This window comes from Sinocyclocheilus rhinocerous, unplaced genomic scaffold (genome assembly GCF_001515625.1).
Source record: "Sinocyclocheilus rhinocerous isolate Xijiao unplaced genomic scaffold, SAMN03320098_v1.1 scaffold51, whole genome shotgun sequence".
NCBI lineage: Eukaryota > Metazoa > Chordata > Actinopteri > Cypriniformes > Cyprinidae > Sinocyclocheilus > Sinocyclocheilus rhinocerous.
Window position 1 is genome coordinate 26071 of NW_015641017.1, and position 23137 is coordinate 49207.

Here is a 23137-nt window from a genome sequence, read left to right on the forward strand (position 1 = left end):
TATTCAGCATACTCAGAGGCACCAGGGAGGTTATTGGCAATAAATAGTTGTTGTCACTGTGTGAGGTCTTGGGGAAATGATACCTCTGTGTGTGTCCTCTCACATTTACATGCACTCATATTCACATTCCAGGTTTCATACAGACTGTGCAGAGGCGCTGGAGCCGGGATGTCTTGACCAGAGTCTCATGTCCACTGTTCCTGTCTATGACAGGCCAAAGCCAACTGCAGAGAGAGAAAAAAAAATTATATCAGCAGAATGAAAGATGCAATGAAAGTGGGAGGATTTACACAACATCACCATAGAATCACAGCAGAAATTACACACTTTAACTTCAAGTGTGTAATTTCTGTGCCACTAGCAGCACCAAACAGAATTGCAAAAATAATGACTGTTTTGAAACAGTTTTCCTTGTCTGTCCCTCAGATTGCCTGGAAAATACCTGTGCCTTTGTATTGTTTGGTGTTAAAGTGGTGTTTAACAGGGTGCAAAATAGAGTCACTTGCTCGTTTGTGATTTTACCTCTTGGCAACCGTTATATTCTCAAGGTTCCCATGATCTGTCAGCAGCAGGAAGGGGTTTTGAGCTTCGCTTTCACCCGTCTGAAATGACCCGTCATGATGAGCACTGCCCAATTCCCCACCTCGCAATTATGGTCTGTAGGAACAAGCTTCTTAAAATGTAATGTGGCCAGGTCACCAGGTCGGATACAGCATGGCAGTCGCTTAAGTGTCTATTTCCACAATTAATTTATACAATTTGGAGTAGAGTCTGATTTAAAATACCTGTTCAGACATCAATTTTCAATACTTAGTGTGTGGATTTACCTCAACATGCAAGAAATTCACTTGTAGACCATGATGTGAACTGAAATGACCTAGTTCAAACTCTCCTACATAACACTTACTCTAAGGGCCAGTGAGACGACTTTGTCCCTACAAAGGGATGTGCCAGATAGTGAATTAGTGGCACATTTCCATGGGCAAATTGGACATAATTGAGAGGCTTTTTGTCTTACAGAATGCTTTCTTTAAAGCTTTCTTTCTCTGCCATCTAGATACTACTTTTACCTCTGGACTCTCTATCGTGGTATGTAATGCCTATACAGGGGCGTAGTTTAGGTGATAGGGGGGATATAATCCCCAATAAACAAAACTAGCAAGTACAACCCCCCCCATGTGTTTAGGACGATTCTAAGGGCCCGACGATGGAGGACCATCTCTATAAGTGCCTAAATAATATAAAATACAATATACTGTATATATCCTATGTAAAAAAAGGAATTGTTAACTATGATGTTACTTTATTGCAGTTATGTTATCAACCAACTTCGCATAGATGATAGCACAAAAGACCATTTCACAAAAAAATATATAAGCAAACAAACAAATAAATAAACCTTATGAGTGAGCATGACCCGGGACTCTACTAAAACAGTTCACACTTCAACCACCCCAATGTTCAAACCAAAACTACGCCCTTGTTCCTATACAATTTTCTAGATACAATTGCCTCCACTAACAAATTTTACCTAGCTTCCAACAAATTAAAGAATTATTGGTAACTGGCCTTGGGTAACCTAACGCCACAGGAGTGGATGGGATATAAGAGAAAAATTGATTCAACGTAGAACAATCAGACTTCTTGTCCTAGTGTGCAGGGGGTTTTTTTTTCTTAGCTGAAACCCTATTATCTTAATTATTTACTCAAAGTATCCCCTGAGTTTCAGGTATGCTCTAACCTGCTAATAAAAATAATTCATTTATAATCAGTAATAATAGATTTAACAACTGATTTTTTATTTTTTTATTTTTTTTGTAATATTCATTTATTTAGTTTCATTTGGCATTTCAATCACAGTCTCACAAACCACCTGTAGTTCCATCATACACCCCTAGAGGCTCATAAACCTTGTGTAGGAAATGGGTTATCTATGCTCAGCAGGGAATCATTGTTATTTGTACAGCTAATATGACTCCGGAAATATTTTCATGCTTCTTCTTACACTTTCTTACTATAAAGTTTCTGTATTTCACGCATACTGCCCATGATCCTACGTCCTGTTATTGTACAACTCCAGACATGCAAGACATGTCATGTAGGAATGTGCTTAAAAAAAAAAAGAGATGGAAAAAGTCTATGGTCGGGATGTACTTCCTATTGGGACAACAGGAGAATGTGCGTGTGACCAGAGAATCCCACAATTTAAGGATATGACAGAAGTGAATTGCATCGTCGAGACCTATAAGCAGTTCAGTAAAGAAACACTGAACAGACTAGCAGGTTCCAGCACCTGAGCATAACAATCTAAATCACCCAGCTGCCAAAGCAAAGAGTGCCACGAAACAATAACAAAACCACAGTAGCTACAGAGCTAAATCAGGTCATACACCACTAGACAAACAAATATACAACCAGCCCTACAAATTTGGTTAATCGTGTTTTAATTGAAACCACAAAATGGTAACTTCAGCTCAACTGTATATATTTAAGTCAAATACCCATGATGTTGTAGAAAGTGAATATGGGTTGTACCAGACAGACTGCTGCATGACTCACGGTTATAAATACAAAACAAACATTAAGGCACAAAGAATAAAACTAGTCAAAGCTTTTTGTTCCACCCCCTCAACCGTCTCCACAGTTTGTTGCTGTGATTCACAGTGATTCAGACCTCCAGATGCTCTTTAGATGGCCAGACATGCCACTTGGGGGTCAGGAGTGTGACAAAGTGCCGAATTCTGTTGTAGAGCCAATGCCAGGACTGCTCCATCTGTCTGGCATGTGTCAAAAATGACAAGAACCAGTGGAGTCCCTGCAGCAAGACACGACTCGAGCCAGAGTCAACAACCGGCCTGGAACAACATGAAAGCTCTTGCTTGAGCACTTTTGCAACAGACTGTAAAATGTCATAAATACAGCCCTCAGAGATTTCAATGCACAAACTCGTCGTTTAGAGTGCTGATTGCGCAGAAGGTCCCTTTAAACACCATTTAACATTTCGCCACCCTAGAAACATTGAGTTTATTTACATGCACAGCAATATGCAAGAAAACCACATTCAGGATATTAAAAGATTTTTCCATGTTGACATCAAAGCGAAAACAGGGTCTTGGGCAAAAATCTAGATGTGGCAATCAGGTTTTTCTTAAACAGTTCATGTCCTTTTCCCCAGCAGAAAAACTCAGTTTAAGGTCATTTAAAATTCAAGGCCTGAAGGTAAGTGCGTGTATCCTTTAGGAATCAAATGAACAGGATCTACAATTTCTGATGTCTTCTGTGTGTGAATATGATAAAAATGTACTCTTTATTAGTTTTGATATCTTTATTTATAACAAAGCTTCATACCTAAGGTAAGTGTTTATTGACTATTTGATTGATCTTTTTCTCTCTTTGTATGTCAGCATTAAATATTATGTTATGGTGAGTAAAGAAGCAAATTATGAACCAACATCTTATGACTGATGATGCTTGTGTCATGGCCAACCTGTTGATACTGTATAGCATTTACTCTCAATGGGTCATCTTATCCCATCATACAACCATTACACCACAAAAACAGAAGCACAATACATAAACATACTTCCTGCTTGATACTACATTAGCATTATAAATATATTGTTAACAAAAATAAAGCATCTTTCCACATGTCTTTATATGACACATATTTCCAGGACAAAAACCTAGTATTTTTGCTGTAAAATATAAGCAAGAATGAACTGAAATTGAGAAAAAATGTTACTGATAATACTTCCAGATCAATGAAGATGAGCTCTTCTTACATTGGACTGAGAAACGAAGAGTGTGAGAAAGAGAGATCGCATACATAAATACTTTATTCTGGCATAATTGACTGCATTACACTGCCTTCTGTAAGTCTTTGTTCACGGACAGGCAGTTGAAGTCTTCGGAAGGCCAAAACTTTCTGGAGGCACATTGGAAATAGCAGTTTCAATGTTCTGGATCCAAGAGGACTAAGGCAGAGAACAACTGAAAATTGCGTCTTCCGTTTTAGCAAGGTTATATGACAGCACATCCTTTAATATGTTCATCCTCTTTTTGAATGACTGGAGTCCTAGACTCCTGCTTGAGCGGATCCAAACCCAAGCATGTGAAGTTCATGGTCTACAAACGTAGTGTTCTCCAAAAGACTTTCTCCTCATCTTTGACCTTTACGAGAGTCGTACGCAATAAACAACAGAGAATCGACACAAACATCGTCCTTTTCAGTTTCGTTTCCGCCCAATGTTTGACCACTTAATAATTAACTGAATACCAATCTTGTTTGTCTTCAGTGTTTGACAGAGTACGTAGAAAGCACCTTTGGTGTTGTATTTGTGTATAATGTTCCTCTGGATACAGTTTTTTGAACAGCAATGGGGTCAGTAGGGTCAGAGTTCAGAGGTCAAAGTCCCAGTGCTGCTGGAGCATTACGTAGCCACCGTTGTCCTTCAATTGCTCGTTTGATGTGGTTTCACCTCATGTCCACTGGAGGGAGAGAAAGGAAACAAAACAACCGTTAACAAGCAATTACGTTTTTGTGGAATCTGGTGCAGTTTCAAAATGATTCGATTGTGATTTTTTCTTTAGTAAGACATGCGGTTTGTTTGAGTGACACATATCCACCACGCAGTGATTTTAATGTGTATTATTGGACAGTCTGTGCACACTTAAGAAAGAAAGAACAATGTGAAAGGAACAATCTTTGTGATCAAGTTCACCAAACCATCAATCCACACATTTTCATACACAAACACTCAAAATGATGCCAACCACACAAGCTCTGTTCCAAAACCTATTGAGCTGCCTAGCAATTTAAGATAACTAACAACATTTATTGGAATAAATTGGATTTGAGTCTCTGAGTGGCGTGTGAAGATGCTGTCTATGAAAAGCTTTCCAAACCAATCACTTCCACTTTAATGTTGCCTTAGGGGGTCAAATTCAGTTCCTGGAGGGCCACTGTCCTGCAGAGTTAAGCTCCACCCCTAATTAAACACAACTGAACCAGTTAATCAAGGTCTTCAGACTCACTAGCAACTTCCAGACAGGTGTATTGGAGCTGGTTGGAGCTAAACTCTACAGGACAGTGGCCCTCCAGGACCAAAGCTTGACACATGTGCTTAGAAGGTAGATGCCTAGGTAGGCGGCAAGGCAGCTCACTTAGTTTTGAAACAGAGCTAAATTATATACATGATGAGCACAGCTTGATTTCATAAAATAAGTTGCATCAAACAGACAATCCTGTGACCCATGCAGCAAAGCGAAACACAGCACAGTGCAAACGTCTCTCTCGCTCAGTGTTGCGTGACTCTGATTGAACGTCTCGCTCTTTCTCCTGATCAGTTCATACCAATGATTGGGTGCGGCAGGGGTTCTGTCCACAGCTGTCCTACCTGCAGGATATTTTGGTCCGCTGAGTATTAGGAAATGTTTGCCTTTTATTGAATGTCCTTGTTGATCTGTGCTGCCACTGCTTGCTTTCTGTGTTTCCGTTTTTTACCATTTTTAACTGTGCGTGGGCCTGGAAACACAAGTTTGGGGGAAAGGTGAAAGCCAGATGATGGGCAGAATGTGGTTGAGTAGAAAAAAGAAAGCAAGCAAGAAAGATTAAAAAGAAAGAATTTATGGCCTCGGGGAGGTGTAAAACAGACTGTAATTGCACTTCATAAATATTTGAGCCTCATGAGCTTCCAACCCTTTTATCTCGGCACAAGGTTTTCGCACACGAGACCAGAAACCTGTTGAACCTGAAGGAGAACCTTCAGACACACTTCAACGTGTTTCAGCATTTGCACACACCTGTGGTCTTTCTTATCCATTCAATTGTATCATTGCCCAGCACAGTAAAACACAAGCTCACACAGGTGTGTTTGTCTGCGGTGACAGCACAATGCCACAGGCCGCCAAGTGCACAATCCATAGCCAAATAATCATTCAAGATCAGGCCAAACATTCGGTGTATGCATGTGTATGTGTGACATATGTACCTGTGTCTGCTTCCGTGTGCTCGATCACGTGATGCTGTGACGTGCACACGCATTCCAAATGATCCTCTAGCCGGACAAGCACCTCCTTCAATTTTGCTTTCTTACGCGATGCAAACTCTACCTTTGCCACCTGGAAGAAGAGAGAAAGACAAGGTTAGGTTAGCGATGAATCGTTTTTCAGAGTGTTGGGAGTAGCATACAGGACGACAGCAAAGATTCTTAACTGTTAAGGTAGTACATGCTCAGTTAACTCCAAACCCTGCCAAATGGTCATAGGCAACAGTGGAAAAATTTGTCGAACAATTCCTGGGCAATAAGCCCAAAACAGTTACATGTTCCACAGTTAACGCCCCACTGCAGCACACTGAACTCAAAATAACCACCCAGCCTTAAACAGGGGTCGACTGGTGTCTTTTGTTGTGCTAATTTTAACGCTTAGGCTTCTATTTCTTCTCACTGTTCTGCTAATGCTTGGCTGAATATTCTTTGAAAGCTGTACGGACGTGGCTGTGCGCGAGATGGAAAAGAACACTGAAAGTGGGAGTATACCTGGGAGTCTGGGACATAAGGCAGTGGTTCCCGAAAACGTTTCTGGACCAGTCCTCCCAACTCTGCACATTTTGCATGTCTCCTTTGTCTGACACACCAATTTTCAGGTCTTGGAGTCTCTACTAATGAGCTGATGGGTTGAATCAGGTGTGTTTGATTAAGGAGAAATGCTGTGCAGTGTTGAGGGCTACTAGACAAACTACTAGACAAATGATTCTGACTTTTGCAGTCCCATCTTAAGTTCTAATAAGTTCCAACTTTTGAAAAAACAATCTTGAGACTTTTTCCCCACATCTCATGTTTTTAAACGTGTTCTATGTGGATTTGTCCCCATCATTGGTCTTTTTAGCAGGGAAATACATGCTTAATTTGGTAAAAGTTGGTTTTATGGGTTGCTAAAGAGGTTTTGTAGTGCGGTAAGGAATGGTATTCCACTTGCTCCATCAGAAATGACCTAGAAAACGATCAAACCACCCCGGTTTGAGTGTGCACAATGGGACTGCACATTTGCAATGCATCAGCCAAACATTCAAGTATGCATTGGTGTGCTTCCATGGAGTATTTTTCTGGCTTCGAACACAATCACTAAATTCAGTGCATGACTCACAGAGTGCAAATAAAAACTCAGTCTACCGTGCAAGTGCAATTGGTTTAACATTATGGAACAAATGATGCAACACTTGGAAACTCCCACAAACCTATAGAGAAACTTCAAAATGACGGTAGGGAGCGAGAGACAGTGAAACGGGCCTGTTTCGGTGACTCCGTCCACCCGGTTATACCTCTTTCCCTCTGTCTGCTACTCACCTCTCCCTCCTCTTGGACATTCTTATGCTTGGTTATATTTACAGAGCCAAGTCTAAAACAGCCCGTGGCGTGCAAGAATGTTCTGCGACTGAGGATGAAGGGTGAGACAGACTCCGAGGGGCTTGAGAACTGGTCGGGGGGTTGGGTAAGGGGTTCAGCAAAGGGTCATAATAAGAAAAAAAGAGTCCCCGCACCATCCTTTGCTGTACCCCGCCCCAATATTCTCTTTCAAATTCAATTTATCATTGCTTTTGCATCTCGGTTTCAAGTCCGAACTTCACACATGCGCTCGCCCACATACTCGAATGCGCTTTATAAAAAGGCCCAAGTTTCTCAGGAGGCCCTTCCAAGCTCTATTTATAAACTACTGTGCTTTACGCCGCAATGAAAGCCCTGCGAAATCCCAGCGCAGCGCACTAATGGTGTGACATCTGATCCAGCAACACCAACCCCCTCTGACTCGCCCTGCGCTCTGTGAGGACTATTGTCCAGGGTCTGGATAATTGGCATTGGCATTTCCCCGCAAGCAAGGTTGATAAAGAAAGGGTGAGAGAAAGAACGGGCATCAGGAGAGGTGCATCATGGGTAATTAGCATGGGAACAAAGGGAACTGGACACGTAGCCAAGGGACAGGCAGTTTTGCTGCACATCTGTCAGTGGGTAAATCTGACGACAAAACACTGTGGATAAAGCGAAACCGAGAGCCGCAGAAACAGTGGGGGTCCGATGGCAGTCAGGCGACTGGTGGGGCGACCCGAAAAGAAAGAGGGGTGTGGGGAGCAAGCGTTCTTATTGAGTGAGTGACAAAGAGAGGCCTGAACAGGAACAAGGGATGCTTGGAGGGGGGGGAAATAAGGGAAACTTTTATCTCATGACCTGTATGTCTAGAGTTACAGAAAGACTATGGGCGAAATCTCTGCTGTAAAAGACACACACACAGGCACCCAGACAATCACGAAGATAAGGAGAAAAGGCGATCTAATCTGTGCACTTCCTGTCATAGCCCTTTAAAAATGTCCCTAATCACCAGCAGGAAGGCAGAGAGAGCGAAAAGATGGAAAGAACACTGAAATATAGATATGACAACAATTACAGTCCACCTCATGCAAAGAAAAACAAACAAAGAAGAGAGAGAGAGAGAGAGAGAGAGAGAAGGGAGAACTCTTTTTTTTCTTTCTTGCATTTCAAAGCATTTTTGGATTTTTGAATAATCTTTCAATGATTCTCATTTAAATCTCATGCATTCAAACTGATGTATGAGGCAAGGTGTTATGATGTATAAATAATATTATTTAAGCACTTCAACAAACTTTTTAAAATCCTGCCAATTTACTTCTATTGTACTTACAAGTGCATTACTGTAATCATGCAAAGAAATTAAAGTCAAAGACTACATGCTTTTGTCAATTTATAGATTATATATTATTATGTAACTTCACAGGCAGATGAATAAAAAATCAAATGTATGAGACAGCGTTAACATGAGCTTACTGTAAATGTTGAACACAGAGCTATGTTGTTCAGTTTTTGTCAGCTACATCAGCCTTTCCACTCCAATACAACAGGCTCTTTTGGAATATTTTGCTGTATTTTCTATATTAATACGACGTTCATTCGATTTAGCACTATTTGTATTTCCTCAGTGTTTGCGTCAGAGATGGGGCCCGTATCCTCACTAACCTGGGCCATTTGAGGCTCTTTAATACCCAAAATCAACACTCACAACACACCTCGTGCTTCCAGTGCCAGTATAAACCATGTATGATTTCCCTTCATACCGACCTCTAAAGGAGGAATCCAAATCCGGCTCATCCAAACACATAAACACTTGCCTTTTGAACCACATCACATGCTGTATTCTTACACTCGCTCGCAAACATTCCAAATCAGGAATATCCTCACTTAGTCTCTTCATTAGGAAAGAACAGCGGTGTGCTGGATTTAGTAACTTTAGCAGTCCGATTACCAGAGATGAAAATAAAATAAACATCATTCACACACACACACTCAGCTGCCTATCTAGATATTCTTACTTTAAGGAAACCACAGTGACCTGGTTCATTGTTGATGCTGAGGAAAAGTTTTCCTCAGGTTGGGCTCAGGTATGCTGATTCATAGATGGAGCGATACGACAAAATCTCCCTGCAAACCACATAACGAGACTTTAAGAAGAGACGTAAAAGGATAGTGAAATAATGAACTGTTTTCATTGTTTATGATCAAAACAATATTGGACCCCATTGACTTTCACTGAATAAATTAAAAAGTGAAAAAGGAAAGTCATACAGGCTAGTAAATGATGCAATAATCCACGACAAGTCCCTTTCAGCTTTCTGTTGTGTTAACAGATGTTTACATGTGGCCTCTTCTCACACTGCAGGTCTGATCTGAATCTCCTCACTGTAAAACGAGGTTTATTCTGTCTGGGGTCCAACTCCTCTCCCCTCCCCCAGTACTTCACTGTACTGCACCTGTTGTTGTTGTAGTACTGTGTGATGATGCTTGCATGCAAGTGTGTGTGTGTGTTTTAGCAAGGCTAATAGACAAACTGCAACACAGCAGTTCTGGGAAAACCATTAGTAGTGTACACCGGGACGATAGCAAGAGAGAAAGTGAAGGGGAAATTAGGTCAAACAGAGACTGTACAGAAGAGAACTGAACAGAAGAAAATGTAACACACTCATTATGGTGCCTGTAGGAACGAAAATCTTGATTTCAGTTCAAAAAGGCAAATGTCTTTTTGATAGAACCATGTGCATGTGTTGCATCTAACCTGAAAATGTTCGTTTTATAGCCTGATTTGAATTAAAGCTGCAAAATGTATGTCATATTTTATTGCTGATTTGACATTTGTTAATGAAACAGCCAAAAGGTTTGGAGATTTCAGTCCCAACTCAAGCAGATAGGAGCTGTGCTAGCATGATAAGAATGGCTGATGAGTGAACTGACTTGCCTTAAAGCTATCAACTCCTGTTACACCTGTTACATAACAGCTCAATCACTACTGAGAGAGAGAGAAGGAGAGAGAGAGAGACAAGCTAAATGCCAGAGAAAATATGAAGAAATATAAATGGATTGCAAAAGAGAAGAACACGGAGCAGAAAAAAGGCAGAGAAAGAAAAAAAAAGACAGACAGACAGACAGACAGATAGATAGATAGATAGATAGATAGATAGACAGACACAGATAGATAGACAGACAGACAGACAGATAGACAGACAGATAGATAGATAGACAGACAGACAGACAGACAGATAGACATAAAGACAGATAGATAGACAGACAGACAGACAGACTGACAGGAAGACAGACAGACAGACAGACAGATAGATAGATAGATAGATAGACAGACAGACTAGGTGAAGTTTAACTCCAGTAAGTGTTGATAGACTCATTATCTCGTGTTATGTTCCACACCCAGCAGTGTTTCCTTTGAAACAAGCTTATCACTGTAATGAACCAAAGTACAGCAGAAATGTTGCCAAGCACTCACACACGAGGCCTATTTACAGTCTGTGTTTTTTATATCACGGCTCTGAACAGCAGTAGCTTGTGCAGACCTGCTCCTTTTTTAGGATGAGAAGGAAAAAGTGAGGGAAGGGTAAATACACCTCTTAAGAGTTGGAAAGAAACACACATAATATATTCTCGTCCCATCCCTGTGCTCAGAGCTGGGAAAAAAACATACAAGACTAACATCTGTATTCATTTTATGCGGAAAAATGGATAGTGCTTTACAATCAACTGAACGTCCATTCAGAAGATTGCGTAATATGAATAAATGAACAAATAAATAAAGAATGGAATAAAAAAATGTTCATATAAATACATGCACACTACTGATGAAGAGTTTGAGGTTGGTAAGATTTAATGTAAAGTCTCTTATACTAACCAAGACTGCATTTATTTGATTCAAAATACAGTAAACAGTAATATTGTGAAATATTATTACTATTTAAAACAGGGATGTGGCTTGGAGTGGGTGTGGCCCTGATATCTATACTGCTTAAGATATAAAGTCAGCATTGTCTTCCCCGCATTTAAATGGCTTTACAGGACTGTTGATGCATTGCTCTTACCTTGACAGTACGGTGCTGTTTTTTGGAGGGGTGACAGCGCATGTTTCCGGTGTTGCAGCAGCCTGTGCAGCGTTTCACCTCCACACACGGAGGCCATATTAGGAAGTTTGCAGCGGTGGGATCCACTTGACTGCGGGGGATCTCGTAGATCACTGTCCGTGTCTTGCACATGGCGGGCACCGCTTCCTCTACTGGATGCAAGAAATGAGGACGCATGGATAAATTAATGCATTAGAACAAATTCAAGGCTATTACTTATTAATTACTTCAAACAATCACACTAAAAAAAAACACACACACTAAACTAAATAAACTAAAATGAAATAATGAAATGAAATAAAATTAAATAATACTTCAAAGCTTAATCATATGGTAATCATTAAGTACAATTGCATTGTGCTTTATTATTAACTAGCTAAAGCTTCAAAAAACACACTAAAATAAGCTAAATAAAATAAAATAAAACAAAACATGATCAAATAAATCAAATAAAATAATATTTTTATTAATTAATATTTTATTTTTTATTTTTTATTTTTTTATTCATATTTGATGCCATCATTATACTATGGTATAATTATACTTTATTAATTAGCTCAAGCTTAATCATACAAACTAAACTAAACTAAAAATATAATGGCACATGAATATGGTAACCACCATGGTATTAACATTTGATTCCATCATTATACTACGGTATAATTATACTGTATTATAATTAACTCAATCACACAAACACACTAAAAGAAAATAAAGTAAAAAATAAAGTAAAATTAAATAAAATAAAAAACTATCAGGTCACATGATTAAGGTAATCATTCAGTACCACTGAATTACTATTTTTCAGTTCATTTTGGGAGAAATTTTGCCTGCGTGCTTCTCTGAAACTGATGCCATCCAGCAAAACAACAAGGCCCTTCAAACGGCATGAGTGGCAAATATTAAAGAGGGTTTTTAATATCTCTGAGCCTCTGTATTTACCTAGACCAAAATAAGATCGACCACAGCACTGAGATCGGGCATTCGATCTGGACGTTTACACTCTTTCAGAGCAACAGTTGTAACAAAAATGGCACACAGCTATTCTGAGGCCTGAACAGTTTTTCGGTGCGTTTGAGTGAGTGATTGGAAGGTACAGAGAGGCCAGAATATCCCAACACACACAAAGGCGCACACACACACACACACCGCTGCGCTCCACGGTTGATGTGAAGGGGAAGGAAGAGCGCATGTCAGAGCTCTATGTGCCAGTGTGAACTCTGTTCAGTTCAACGAGCTGTGACATGAACTTTGAATGTTTGGAATTTCCTGGCTCGGATCCGTTTGTGACCTCACAAGTACCACCAATCCAAATACTCTCACGTACAATCAAATAAAGAGGTGCTCTCCAATCATTGTGATTTCCGGAATAAAACTGAAACTCTCTGCTTTTTATATCTTCAACACTGGAATTGCACCAATCATAGATGTTTATGTAACATAAAATACTGACTATAACATTATTAGGAGAGTTCTGGGGTTTACCAAATCAATTCAGGTCAATTCAATAAGCTAATATTCTTGTCTTCTGAAATATTTAGCATATGTTTAAATATAAAGCAGGTATAAAAGATCAAATCGCAATTTCTTTTAAAACAAAGCAGTTGCAATATGATAAAAGTCAAAAAGATTTCTATTTGGGGTCAGTACGTTTTTTTTATTGTTATTATTAATAGCTTTATTCAGCAAGGATGCATTAAATCATTAGATCAAAAGTGAGAATAAAGACTTTTACATTGTTCATTTGATTTTTTCTTAAATATATCAAATAAATGCTGTTCTTCTGAAATTTCATCAAAGAATCATAAAAGAAAAATGTATCACAGTTTCCACAAAATATTCATCAGCAAACTGTTTTCCATAATGATAATAAGAAGAAATGTTCATTGAGCATCAAATTTAATAGAATGCATATTAGAATGATTTCTGAAGGATCATGTGACACTGAAGACTGGAGTAATGATGCTGAAAATACAGCTTAATAAATTACATTTTAAAACATTTTCAAATAGAAAACCGCTATTTTAAATTGTAATAATATTTCATAACACTACTGTTATTATTGTATTTAAAAACAAATCCTTAAAAAATTTAACTGACTTAAAACTTTTGAATGGTATAGTGTATGTGTAGTATTATATTTTCTCATGCAAAATTTGCATTTTCAATGCTAGGATGTTTGTTGCCAGATTGTTGCTCTCAGGCCTTTGCTATATGGTTGTTAAGGTGTTTTTTGTGCGTTGCTATGCACAAATGCAGGACAAGTTTAGCACTAAAACTACAAGTGTATATTATCAACTATTATCAGTGAAGCACCATAAATTAACAATCGCTCTGCCAAGCAATGCAGTTCATGAACTGTTTATGGTTGCCAAGCAACTACAGAATTCATCAAATGAGATTCCAGAGGCAGAACTGCTCATTTACGAAATACGCTGTCAAGAAGAGTGACATGTCTTTGAGCAGCAGGTCTTACCGACACTCCTCTTCCGTCTGTGGGACAGCTGCAGACTCTTGAGATCTGAGGAAGCGGCCTTGTATGAGTGATGGCTCTTCTGATGCTGCTTCTGTTTGACCTCCTCAATCACCTCATTTCCAGGACCTCATCAAAACACAGGTTATCCGTATTACTTTCATGTTACTCAGCGAAAAGACAAATCACTTTTTCCCCTCTTTAAAGCCAAGATGAATCCACAATGAGGCTATTGAAAGTCTCCAGTAGATGCCCCGAAGCCTTCAGAGGCGAAATGGCACTGCCGTGAGTGGCACCAAAGCATGAAATAATTTCCTTCTTCAGAAACTCATTTTTCCACAAACAATGGCTGCTTTATTCACGAGCTTAATTGGAAATTCATCACGATGGATTTCTGGAGGAACGATGTCATTTTGGCCCTGAATGTGGTTGCCAAGTTTATTATAATGTCTTATGTCGCATTGGCATGCCTGATGAACAAATCTGAACTCCTGATAACCTCAGTGGATTTGCCACTGGCACAGATGAGTAAGACAGCCATTCTACACGATTTAAAGAAGAGGCGGGACTGTAAGAGTCCTGAATACAATATCAGTCCAGTTAAGTGCTGTTTAAACAACCCACGATGCATATGAAAGCTTCACATTAATAATACGGTTTGAATTAATCATGTGACATAACCAACAACACAGAGCGTGACAACTAATACACAAACCGCTTTCCGTGTATGAATTTAGAGTTTGGTAGGGATAGTTCGCCCAAAAGTGAAAAGTCTGTCATCCTCATGTTGTTTCAAACCTATTTATTTTCAAATCAAAAGAAGTTTTGAAGAATGTTGGTAATCAAACAGCTGCTGGTTTCCACTGAATTCACAGTAAGGAAAAAAATACTATGGAAGTCAATGGCAACTGTTTGATTCCCAACATTCTTCAAAATATCTTCTTTTGTGTTCAACAGAAACTCGTACAGGAGTTTGGAACAACATGGGGGTGAAGAAATGATGACAGAATTTTAATTTGGAGGTAAAAAAAAAAAAAAAGAAAATAAGAAGAGTAATATTTTGATCTCAAAATCATTTTCTCTCATCAGTTTCCCTGAGAAACATGAAATAATCTCCTTTTTATTTCTACAGATCTAGTAGACTAGTTGCACTTTGAGATGTAAACATTCAGGTACTGTAAACATATTTATTATATGAAATATGGTATGATATTCTGTCAAAAGAACCACTCAATTAAAGTGACCGTCTGATTGACATGTAAATCAGCTAACCACTGTTGACTTGTTGCATTTTATGATAAAGTGTCATGAGAAGATGGAACAATTTATGGCGCTGTTATAAATGAAATAATACACAATTAAATACAAAAAAAAATTAAATTCAAATTTGATTTATTTCTCTTTTTTAGTATATTTTTATTCATTTTGATTGTTAACAAATTGTTTTATATCTGATTGACATGTAAATCAGCTAACCACTGTTGACTTGTTGCATTTTATGATAAAGTGTCATGAGAAGATTTTTGAAAGAAAGAACAATTTATGGCGCTGTTATAAATGAAATAATACACAATTAAATACAAAAAAAAATTAAATTCAAATTTGATTTATTTCTCTTTTTTAGTATATTTTTATTCATTTTGATTGTTAACAAATTGTTTTATATAGTAAAAAAATTGCAAATATATACATATAAATATAGCAAAATTACTGTATAATGCAAATATATCATATCTATGTATAACAAATACAAATTATTTGTGAATAATTAAAACAAATAAAACAAGTATTTTTTAATTTAAAAAACTAATAAAACTGAGAATTGTTTTCAAATAGATGTATTCATTTTTTTCATATAAAAAATTTTATTCGTTTTTTAGTTTAATTTGGTTAAATTGTGTGTATAGATAGACAGACAGACAGACAGACAGACAGACAGATAGACAGATAACAAATACAAATTATTTGTGAATAATTAAAACAAATAAAACAAGTATTTTTTAATTTAAAAAACTAATAAAACTGAGAATTGTTTTCAAATAGATGTATTCATTTTTTTCATATAAAAATTTATATTCGTTTTTTAGTTTAATTTGGTTAAATTGTGTGTATAGATAGACAGACAGACAGACAGACAGACAGATAGACAGATAGATAGATAGATAGATAGATGACAGACAGACAGACAGACAGACAGAAAGACAGACAGACAGACAGATAGGCGCAGATCTTTAACCACTAGGCCTCTATCATCACACCCCTCTGTCTCTGACTCTCTGTGTGCGCTTTCTCTGAATGAATTACAAAGGATAACATTAGCCCTTCTTCACGGATTGACAGCTGTCCTTTCTTCAAACAAAAGGACGTCCCTCCATTTCTTCTGGATGTGAAAGCGCAGGGCGACAGGAGAGGCAGACAGATGGATGTTGATAAGTTAAAAGGCTGCTGGGAGGCGCAGAACAAGTGTGGCCTGTTCCAGGTGAGCGGAGAGGTCGCGTGTGCTGACCTCAGCAAAAGAGAGACACCGTTTCCTCCCTAAATCACTGTCACTGCTTTCATGACCTCTAATTATCCGTCCATTAGCGGGAGATACCTATCTGTGCCTTCCTCCTCTCATCATTCGCTCCTCGTATGGAGAGTTGACGAGGTTAGCGCTCTGATCTGAGGCACAGCAGCCCGGTACTGCTTCCTAAATGAGATTAATCAGAACGGAAAACGCTCATAGCTGCTTAAACAATGATAGCAATGATATCGATAGTCACACAAAACGCTTCTGATATCTACGGAAGCCCATATCTGCCACAGATTAAAAAACAAGAAAGATAATTCTGAAATTTTAGTTTATATCTCATAATTCAGACTTTTTTTTTTTTTGCAAGTTTAAAACTTGGAATTGCAAGATATAAACTTGCAGTTCTGAGAAGAAAAGTCTAAATTGAAGGGGAAAAGTCGCAATTACTTTTTCACATTTTTGAGTTTTCTGAAAAAATGCAGAATTGTGAGATGTAGAAACTCAGAAGTTCGAAATATAAACTCGGAATTGAAAGAAAGTCAGAATTCTGAGTTTATATCTCACAATTTTTTTTTCCTAAGAATTGTGAGTTTATATTTCATAATTCAGACTTTTTTCTCGCAATTCAGAGAAAAACTGTAAGAGGTAAAATCAGAACTGCAAGATATAAACTCGTAATTCTGAAAAGAACAGTCATAATTGAAAGAAAAAAGGCAGTTAATTTTTTTTTAAATGTCCTAACTCGGAATTGAAAGAAAGTCAGAATTCGGAGTTTCATATCTCACAATTCTGACTTTTTCTTTTTCTGAGTTTATATCTCTCATCTCAGAGGAAAAAAAGCCAGTATTGTCATATATAAACTTGTGGGTAAAAAAGTCAGAATTGCGGATTTTTTTTATTTTTATTTTTTATTTTGTGGAGGAGGTTGTCTGTTCAGCAATGCACAGAATTAAATGTAATTAATCTAAATTAAGAATTAAAACCTGCTTTTTTTTTTTTTTACATTTTATATTGAGTTTTGATCTTAACTTTGGTCCCTGAGTGGTTGAAGTTAAGAAACTAAACGTTATGATTACAGTGAGCATGAAACAACTTCAAGTCCTTCTCTTTGACTGACATGCGATGGCTTTGAACAGTCTGACTGAAAATATGCCATCACTGGCGTCAGGCATGTTTTACTAGACTTTGGGAGTCTGACAGACAGCCTGATTTATGTAGACACCAATAAAAATAGAGAGTACTATATCTAAAAGGATTTTTTATTTTTTTATTTAATTAGCCTATTTTTAGGACTACCAAGAATTTTGCACAGTAAAATTATTTTTTTTGATAACATAATTTCATTACAATATTTTTTACTGTGTTTAAATGAGTGATTAAATAAGAATACAATGAATTATTAAATAAAGTATGTAATGAAAATGAATCACTGTGTAATATTAACCAAACTAAAAGAGAGTGAAGAAGGCACAGAAGGAGGAGGAGGAAAACAAGCAGCAGAACTTGAGATTTCAACCCCGTACAAAGCATATTTCACTCATGCGTTTTACTGTTAACATCAACACTCCTGTTGCAACATCAAATGCCCAGAGGGCTTGTATTTATGAGGCGATGCTCTGTTATCATTATTCCACCCATCCCCCTGCACACCTATCACACCTATGCTCTCACCACAGAAACCAGACTGGTTACACTCATACCCCAAATTATACTGTCTTGCTTTTTTTTCTGTGTGTAATTACCAGTAATTCCCCTGTAAATGAAATGATAGTGGGCAAATGAAACCACTTGTGGACAACTTAAGTATAGGAAAACTTGGCTTCCCGTTCGCCGTGACGCAAGTCTTGGACATAAGATCCATGCATTGCTCTAAAAACAGAAGCAATCTGCAAAGAACTATTTATGACTCTCCACCCATTGGCCAGTATAAACGATACCTTTAAATTGTTTTTTTGCCACTCATAAAACACAGCTTCACGGCTTTGTGGCAGGTACAACATTACACTTAAACCACGGCAACTACAACAAACACATGTAAATAGCCCTGCCACAGAGACACATGAGATTAGCTGTTGAACAAAGTCCACGGAGGTGTCAAGAAGACAATGAGCAGAATTTACCTGGGGAATTTACCTCCAGTAGCCGCTGGAGGTCACTGATGCTGTTGATTTCGCTGTGGGACAGTCTGTCGATGAAATCTTGAGGGATCGCAAACTCCTTCTGCCGACATAAAAAGAGGGCAGTTGCGGCATTTGACAAATCTAGTACGACACAGAGGTGTATTTCTGCGTATCAGCCCCGCGTGAAAAGCTGATGAGTCATTCTTTAGAGACATTTTCTAATCACAGCAACAAAAATCGAGTAGCCGACATGTGGAATATTTTACTGTTACCAATTTGAATAATTTATAGGATATTTAGCCCGTATGGAAATAAAATGTGACTAAAAGAAGAAAAAAATATCTGTTCTCCTTATATTGATCAGTTTTGTCTTCAGATTTTAGTGGACAAAATATATTACATCTAAATTCTCCTTCATTAAAATGACTGACAATGCCATAAAAAATTATATGGAGTTAAAATGACAACATCTTGAATACATCAAGCGCAAGCCGCGTCTCCTCTTTTTATCATTTTATGTGATATTTTATTAGGTTTGTCAATAGGGGGCGATCTTCAATAGTCAACCCTGTTACCACGATTTTGTACAGTAAAACGGCTGTTATTAAAATAGTTATTTGTATAAATATCACCTATGCACATGGCCAATAATGTACTAGAAAAACCACCGAAAGCCCTTGAAGATTGTCAACCCTGTTACTTTTTTTTTTTACAGGCGTATCTATATCCCAACATACAAATATATAAATAAACGTAAATTTAAGATGAGATGACACAATGCATTTCTTTGTCTGGTATAGGTGTTTTATAACATTCTTAAAGAACCACCAATTTTGTAGAAGTACTGTTAAAAATCTAATAAAAGAACGCTGTAAATATTCCAGAGAACAGCTGATCTACTTATCACGTTCACCCGCAACCACAATGCGTTGACACCATAAAAAATAAATAATGATGTGGATCTAAGACACATTTAACATAGATCATTAATCCAATCTAGAAAATTACAGGGGAAAAAATAATAAAATTGACCTCATTATGATGAGACTGATTGGATTTAAAGCTCTATGACTATGTATAAGGTGCATTATATAACCTAAACCTGCTCCGGTGTAACAAGCTAGAACTTTTCTATGGATCTAACAAGGCTCCGTTTTAGTGGGATCTTTGGCACTTTACCTCAGCAGTTGCCAGCAGAAGGTGCGAGGTGAGGAGCAGAAAGCAGCAGAATAAGGTTCTCATCTCCTTCCAATGTCAATTTTCCACCTAATAAGAAAGATGCAGACTGTAGGAGCCTTGGAACCGCTCCTGAGCGCAGAGAGTCCAGAACCATACCTTGAAGAGATCTCCCTTTAAATGACCCGAAGCACCAGCTCAAGTCTACAGAGGAGAATCCAAACTGCCCTGGTACTCCAGGTGCTGGTACTGGTCCAAATGCGCCCTTTATTGAATCTCAAATGTGATTTAACTTGTAAAAGGTCGTCATGGCTGTCCAAGCCTGAACAATCCAAAGACAGAAACCCTTTTGCATTGCCTAGGTCAGTATATATAGATTAAAACTCAAAGAGAAATGCTTCACAGATGTTAAGAAGTGAGACCATGCACCTCATATAGAACTCAGCACTGGATCTTCATGAAGTATGCCGTCATGCAGTGAAAGTACAATCCCAGGTTAGTATCCATAAATAAAGCAGAAGGAAAGAGCTCAGAGTTGGTCTTGTTCTCTAAAGTTCGTGCACTGAATGCTGTCTCATGCACGTCTGATCTGCGGAATATATGCGCCTCCCCTCGCGCTCCGGTAATCGCCGATGAGCGCTCGAGGAGGCGGTTGGCTGGAGCTGCATATGAAATTTAACCCTTCAACCCCTTACTGAGGCACTCATATCTCAATTTTGCATGTAAAATGTGTTGACTGAAGCCCTCGTTAAAAACTTAAAGGGGTCATATGATGCTGCTAAAAAGAACATTATTTTGTGTATTTGGTGTAATGAAATGTGTTTATGCGGTTTAAAGTTAAAAAAACACATTATTTTCCACATACTGTACATTATTGTTTCTCCTCTATGCCCCGCCTTTTTGAAACGCGTCGATTTTTACAAAACATAGTGACGTAGGTATGTGGGGGTGTGTTAGAACGAGCCGTTTTAGGTAGGTGTGGCTGACTCTGAACTTTTATAAAGAATATCTCTTTGGATTTGAGACTTTAGTCTTTGCAACTTTACAGATCTTCTTTGTGCACCAAGAGCTTGTAACACTCCAAAGAGAAAGGAAAAATTGAAATCGCATCATATGACCCCTTCAATAACAGCACCTGCAACCCATTTAGCTGTCACTATTCAAAATATAGCTAGCATATGACCTCGAATTACGTCGTTTTTTTATATATATATAAAACTCTTCATTTATAAAATATTAAGTAACAAGGAATCAATAAAGCAAATGCGCAATTTGCCGCTAGAAGATATAGTTCCTGACACACGATAACAGAACGTTCATCTATGTTGCGCGTAGTGATATAGTAACTATGTGAACGGCGTTATGTCGTAACTGTTAATATGTGCATTATAAAATAAATAGTTTGGGTCCTGTAAAACTAGGCCAAACGAAATGTTAAAACACCTGTTTATCAATGCGAATCAGTGCATCGCCCATAGCTGAGCGCTTGTTGCATTGCAACATTCTGTGAAATCAGGAACTATATTTTCTAGCGAAAGTTTTTAACTAATTTTTTTTTGATAAAAATAACTTTTTGTAAAACTATCTAATAAAATAGTTTGTGTGAATTTCTAAAACAACAAAAACAGAATTACTAGTCTTCTTTTTTTTTTTTTAGCATTTATAATGGTTACGATAAATACGATAGGCCTACATTGCAAAATAATACACCTTTTTCTTTAGAAGTTGCTTGCTTGTTTTATATTTACACAATAGTTTCTACTCTTGTTACCTATCAAGGTCTTCCTGTATTACTCCATTTTCACTTGAGCTTTCAGCACAATTCCGATTAAATGACGTGAGAAAAAAATCCTGGAGTCCAGCTGTAAGACTTACCCATTCTGAAAGAGAAGAGGATCAGATCTTGATGTACAGTGACCAACAGAATGACTGCGAGGATCTGAAGGAGGAACAATGATCAGAGGAAATGAAACTTGAATGATGCAAGGAGAGGAACAAGAATTGTGAAGTTTTGGAGAATGAAAAGAGGAAAAATAAATCAGAAAGCCACCTTGGGCTTTATAAAGGTGCTTTAATATATATAAACTATTTATGACATTATTAACAGAAAGTAAAGTCAAATAAAGAAAGTGAGAGTGAAATACAGTGAGCTGTCTGGCACCTGAGAGGGATTCCCCATTAAAAAGTGCTTTCACTGGCAGCTGAGCAGTATGTTCCTATAAGAACATCATAACAGCCATAAAGCCATAAAGTTGTGGAATATGATCCAGAAGTAGATGACTGTTTGTTTCCACAGGCTACATGTAGACCAGAATCTGTGAAGTTCTAATGACAGAAGTCTAGCGAAAAAATTTGAATGTTTAAGTTACAAAGTTAGTAACAGAGCCAAGGAGTAGGAAATGCAAAATAGAAATAAAACGAGGCGACAACAAAAGGTAGTGAAAGACCTCAAGACTATAAGAACTTGATAGAACAATATCGTGACAGACAGACAGACGACAGACGATCGACAGACAGACCGACAGACAGACAGACAGACAGATAGATTTACAGACAGACAGACAGATAGATAGACAGACAGACAGACAGACGTATAGACCTACAGACAGACAGACAGACAGACAGACAGATAGATAGATAGATAGATAGATAGATAGATAGATTTACAGACAGACAGACAGACAGATAGATAGATAGATAGATAGATAGATAGACAGACCTACAGACCTACAGACACAGACAGATAGATAGATAGATAGATAGATATAGATAGATAGATAGATAGATAGATAGTTTTACAGACAGATAGATAGATACAGACAGATAGAGATAGACAGACAGACAGACAGACAGACAGACAGACAGATAGATAGATAGATAGATAGATAGATAGACAGATACTGAAGGAGGTGGGACTCACACGCTCGTCTGCTCCTCCACTGATATCACTGAGTCAGAGGTGTTTCTCCCTGAGCCGAGACGCTTTCAGTGATGACACAGCACAAGCTGAATCACAGCATATCTGAGCAGCGCACACAAACACACCGTTTATACAGAGGCAATTAAAAGATTCTTGTCCAAAGGTATATTACGTTACTCCACCAAGGAATCTGCCCTCTATCCAGTGTGTAGTACACAGTCTTCTGCTCTCAGACACTATCACAGTCGAAGAAAGTACACGTGGAGTTATTGCTTTCTGTCAGTCCTGCATTATCTCTCGGTTTCGTTCCTTTACTTTGCCAGAACATTCACTGGGTTAATCTGTCTACATCAGCAAAACCAACAGTAGTAGGATGTTTTATGAAACTATTTTGAATTCTTGTTTGTCTGACCTTTGAATTCAGTGTGGTTTGTTTAATGCTCATACTTACAGTTAAGGGTTTATTTGTGTG

At 38.0% G+C, this 23137-nt stretch overlaps 1 protein-coding gene across 4 annotated transcripts in view; it reads right to left on the reverse strand.

Moving 5' to 3' along the window:
• Window positions 1-2633: 2633 nt before the first annotated feature.
• Window positions 2634-23137, reverse strand: part of pdgfab (platelet-derived growth factor alpha polypeptide b) — a 21997-nt gene continuing 1493 nt past the window's right edge. The window contains exons 2-9 of one of the 4 annotated variants that reach the window (XM_016569967.1): window positions 21328-21330; window positions 19749-19874; window positions 18570-18669; window positions 13941-14066; window positions 11426-11616; window positions 5991-6120; window positions 5397-5524; window positions 2634-4488 (exon numbers count right to left, since the gene is read on the reverse strand). In XM_016569967.1, coding sequence (XP_016425453.1) covers window positions 5442-5524; window positions 5991-6120; window positions 11426-11616; window positions 13941-14066; window positions 18570-18669; window positions 19749-19811 — 693 coding nt within the window. In that variant the 5' untranslated portion in view covers window positions 19812-19874; window positions 21328-21330 and the 3' untranslated portion in view covers window positions 2634-4488; window positions 5397-5441. Of the gene's footprint in view, window positions 4489-5396; window positions 5525-5990; window positions 6121-11425; window positions 11617-13940; window positions 14067-18569; window positions 18670-19748; window positions 20497-21327; window positions 21331-23137 lie in introns of those variants that run through there. The other 3 variants (XM_016569966.1, XM_016569965.1, XM_016569968.1) reach the window with 3 other exon arrangements.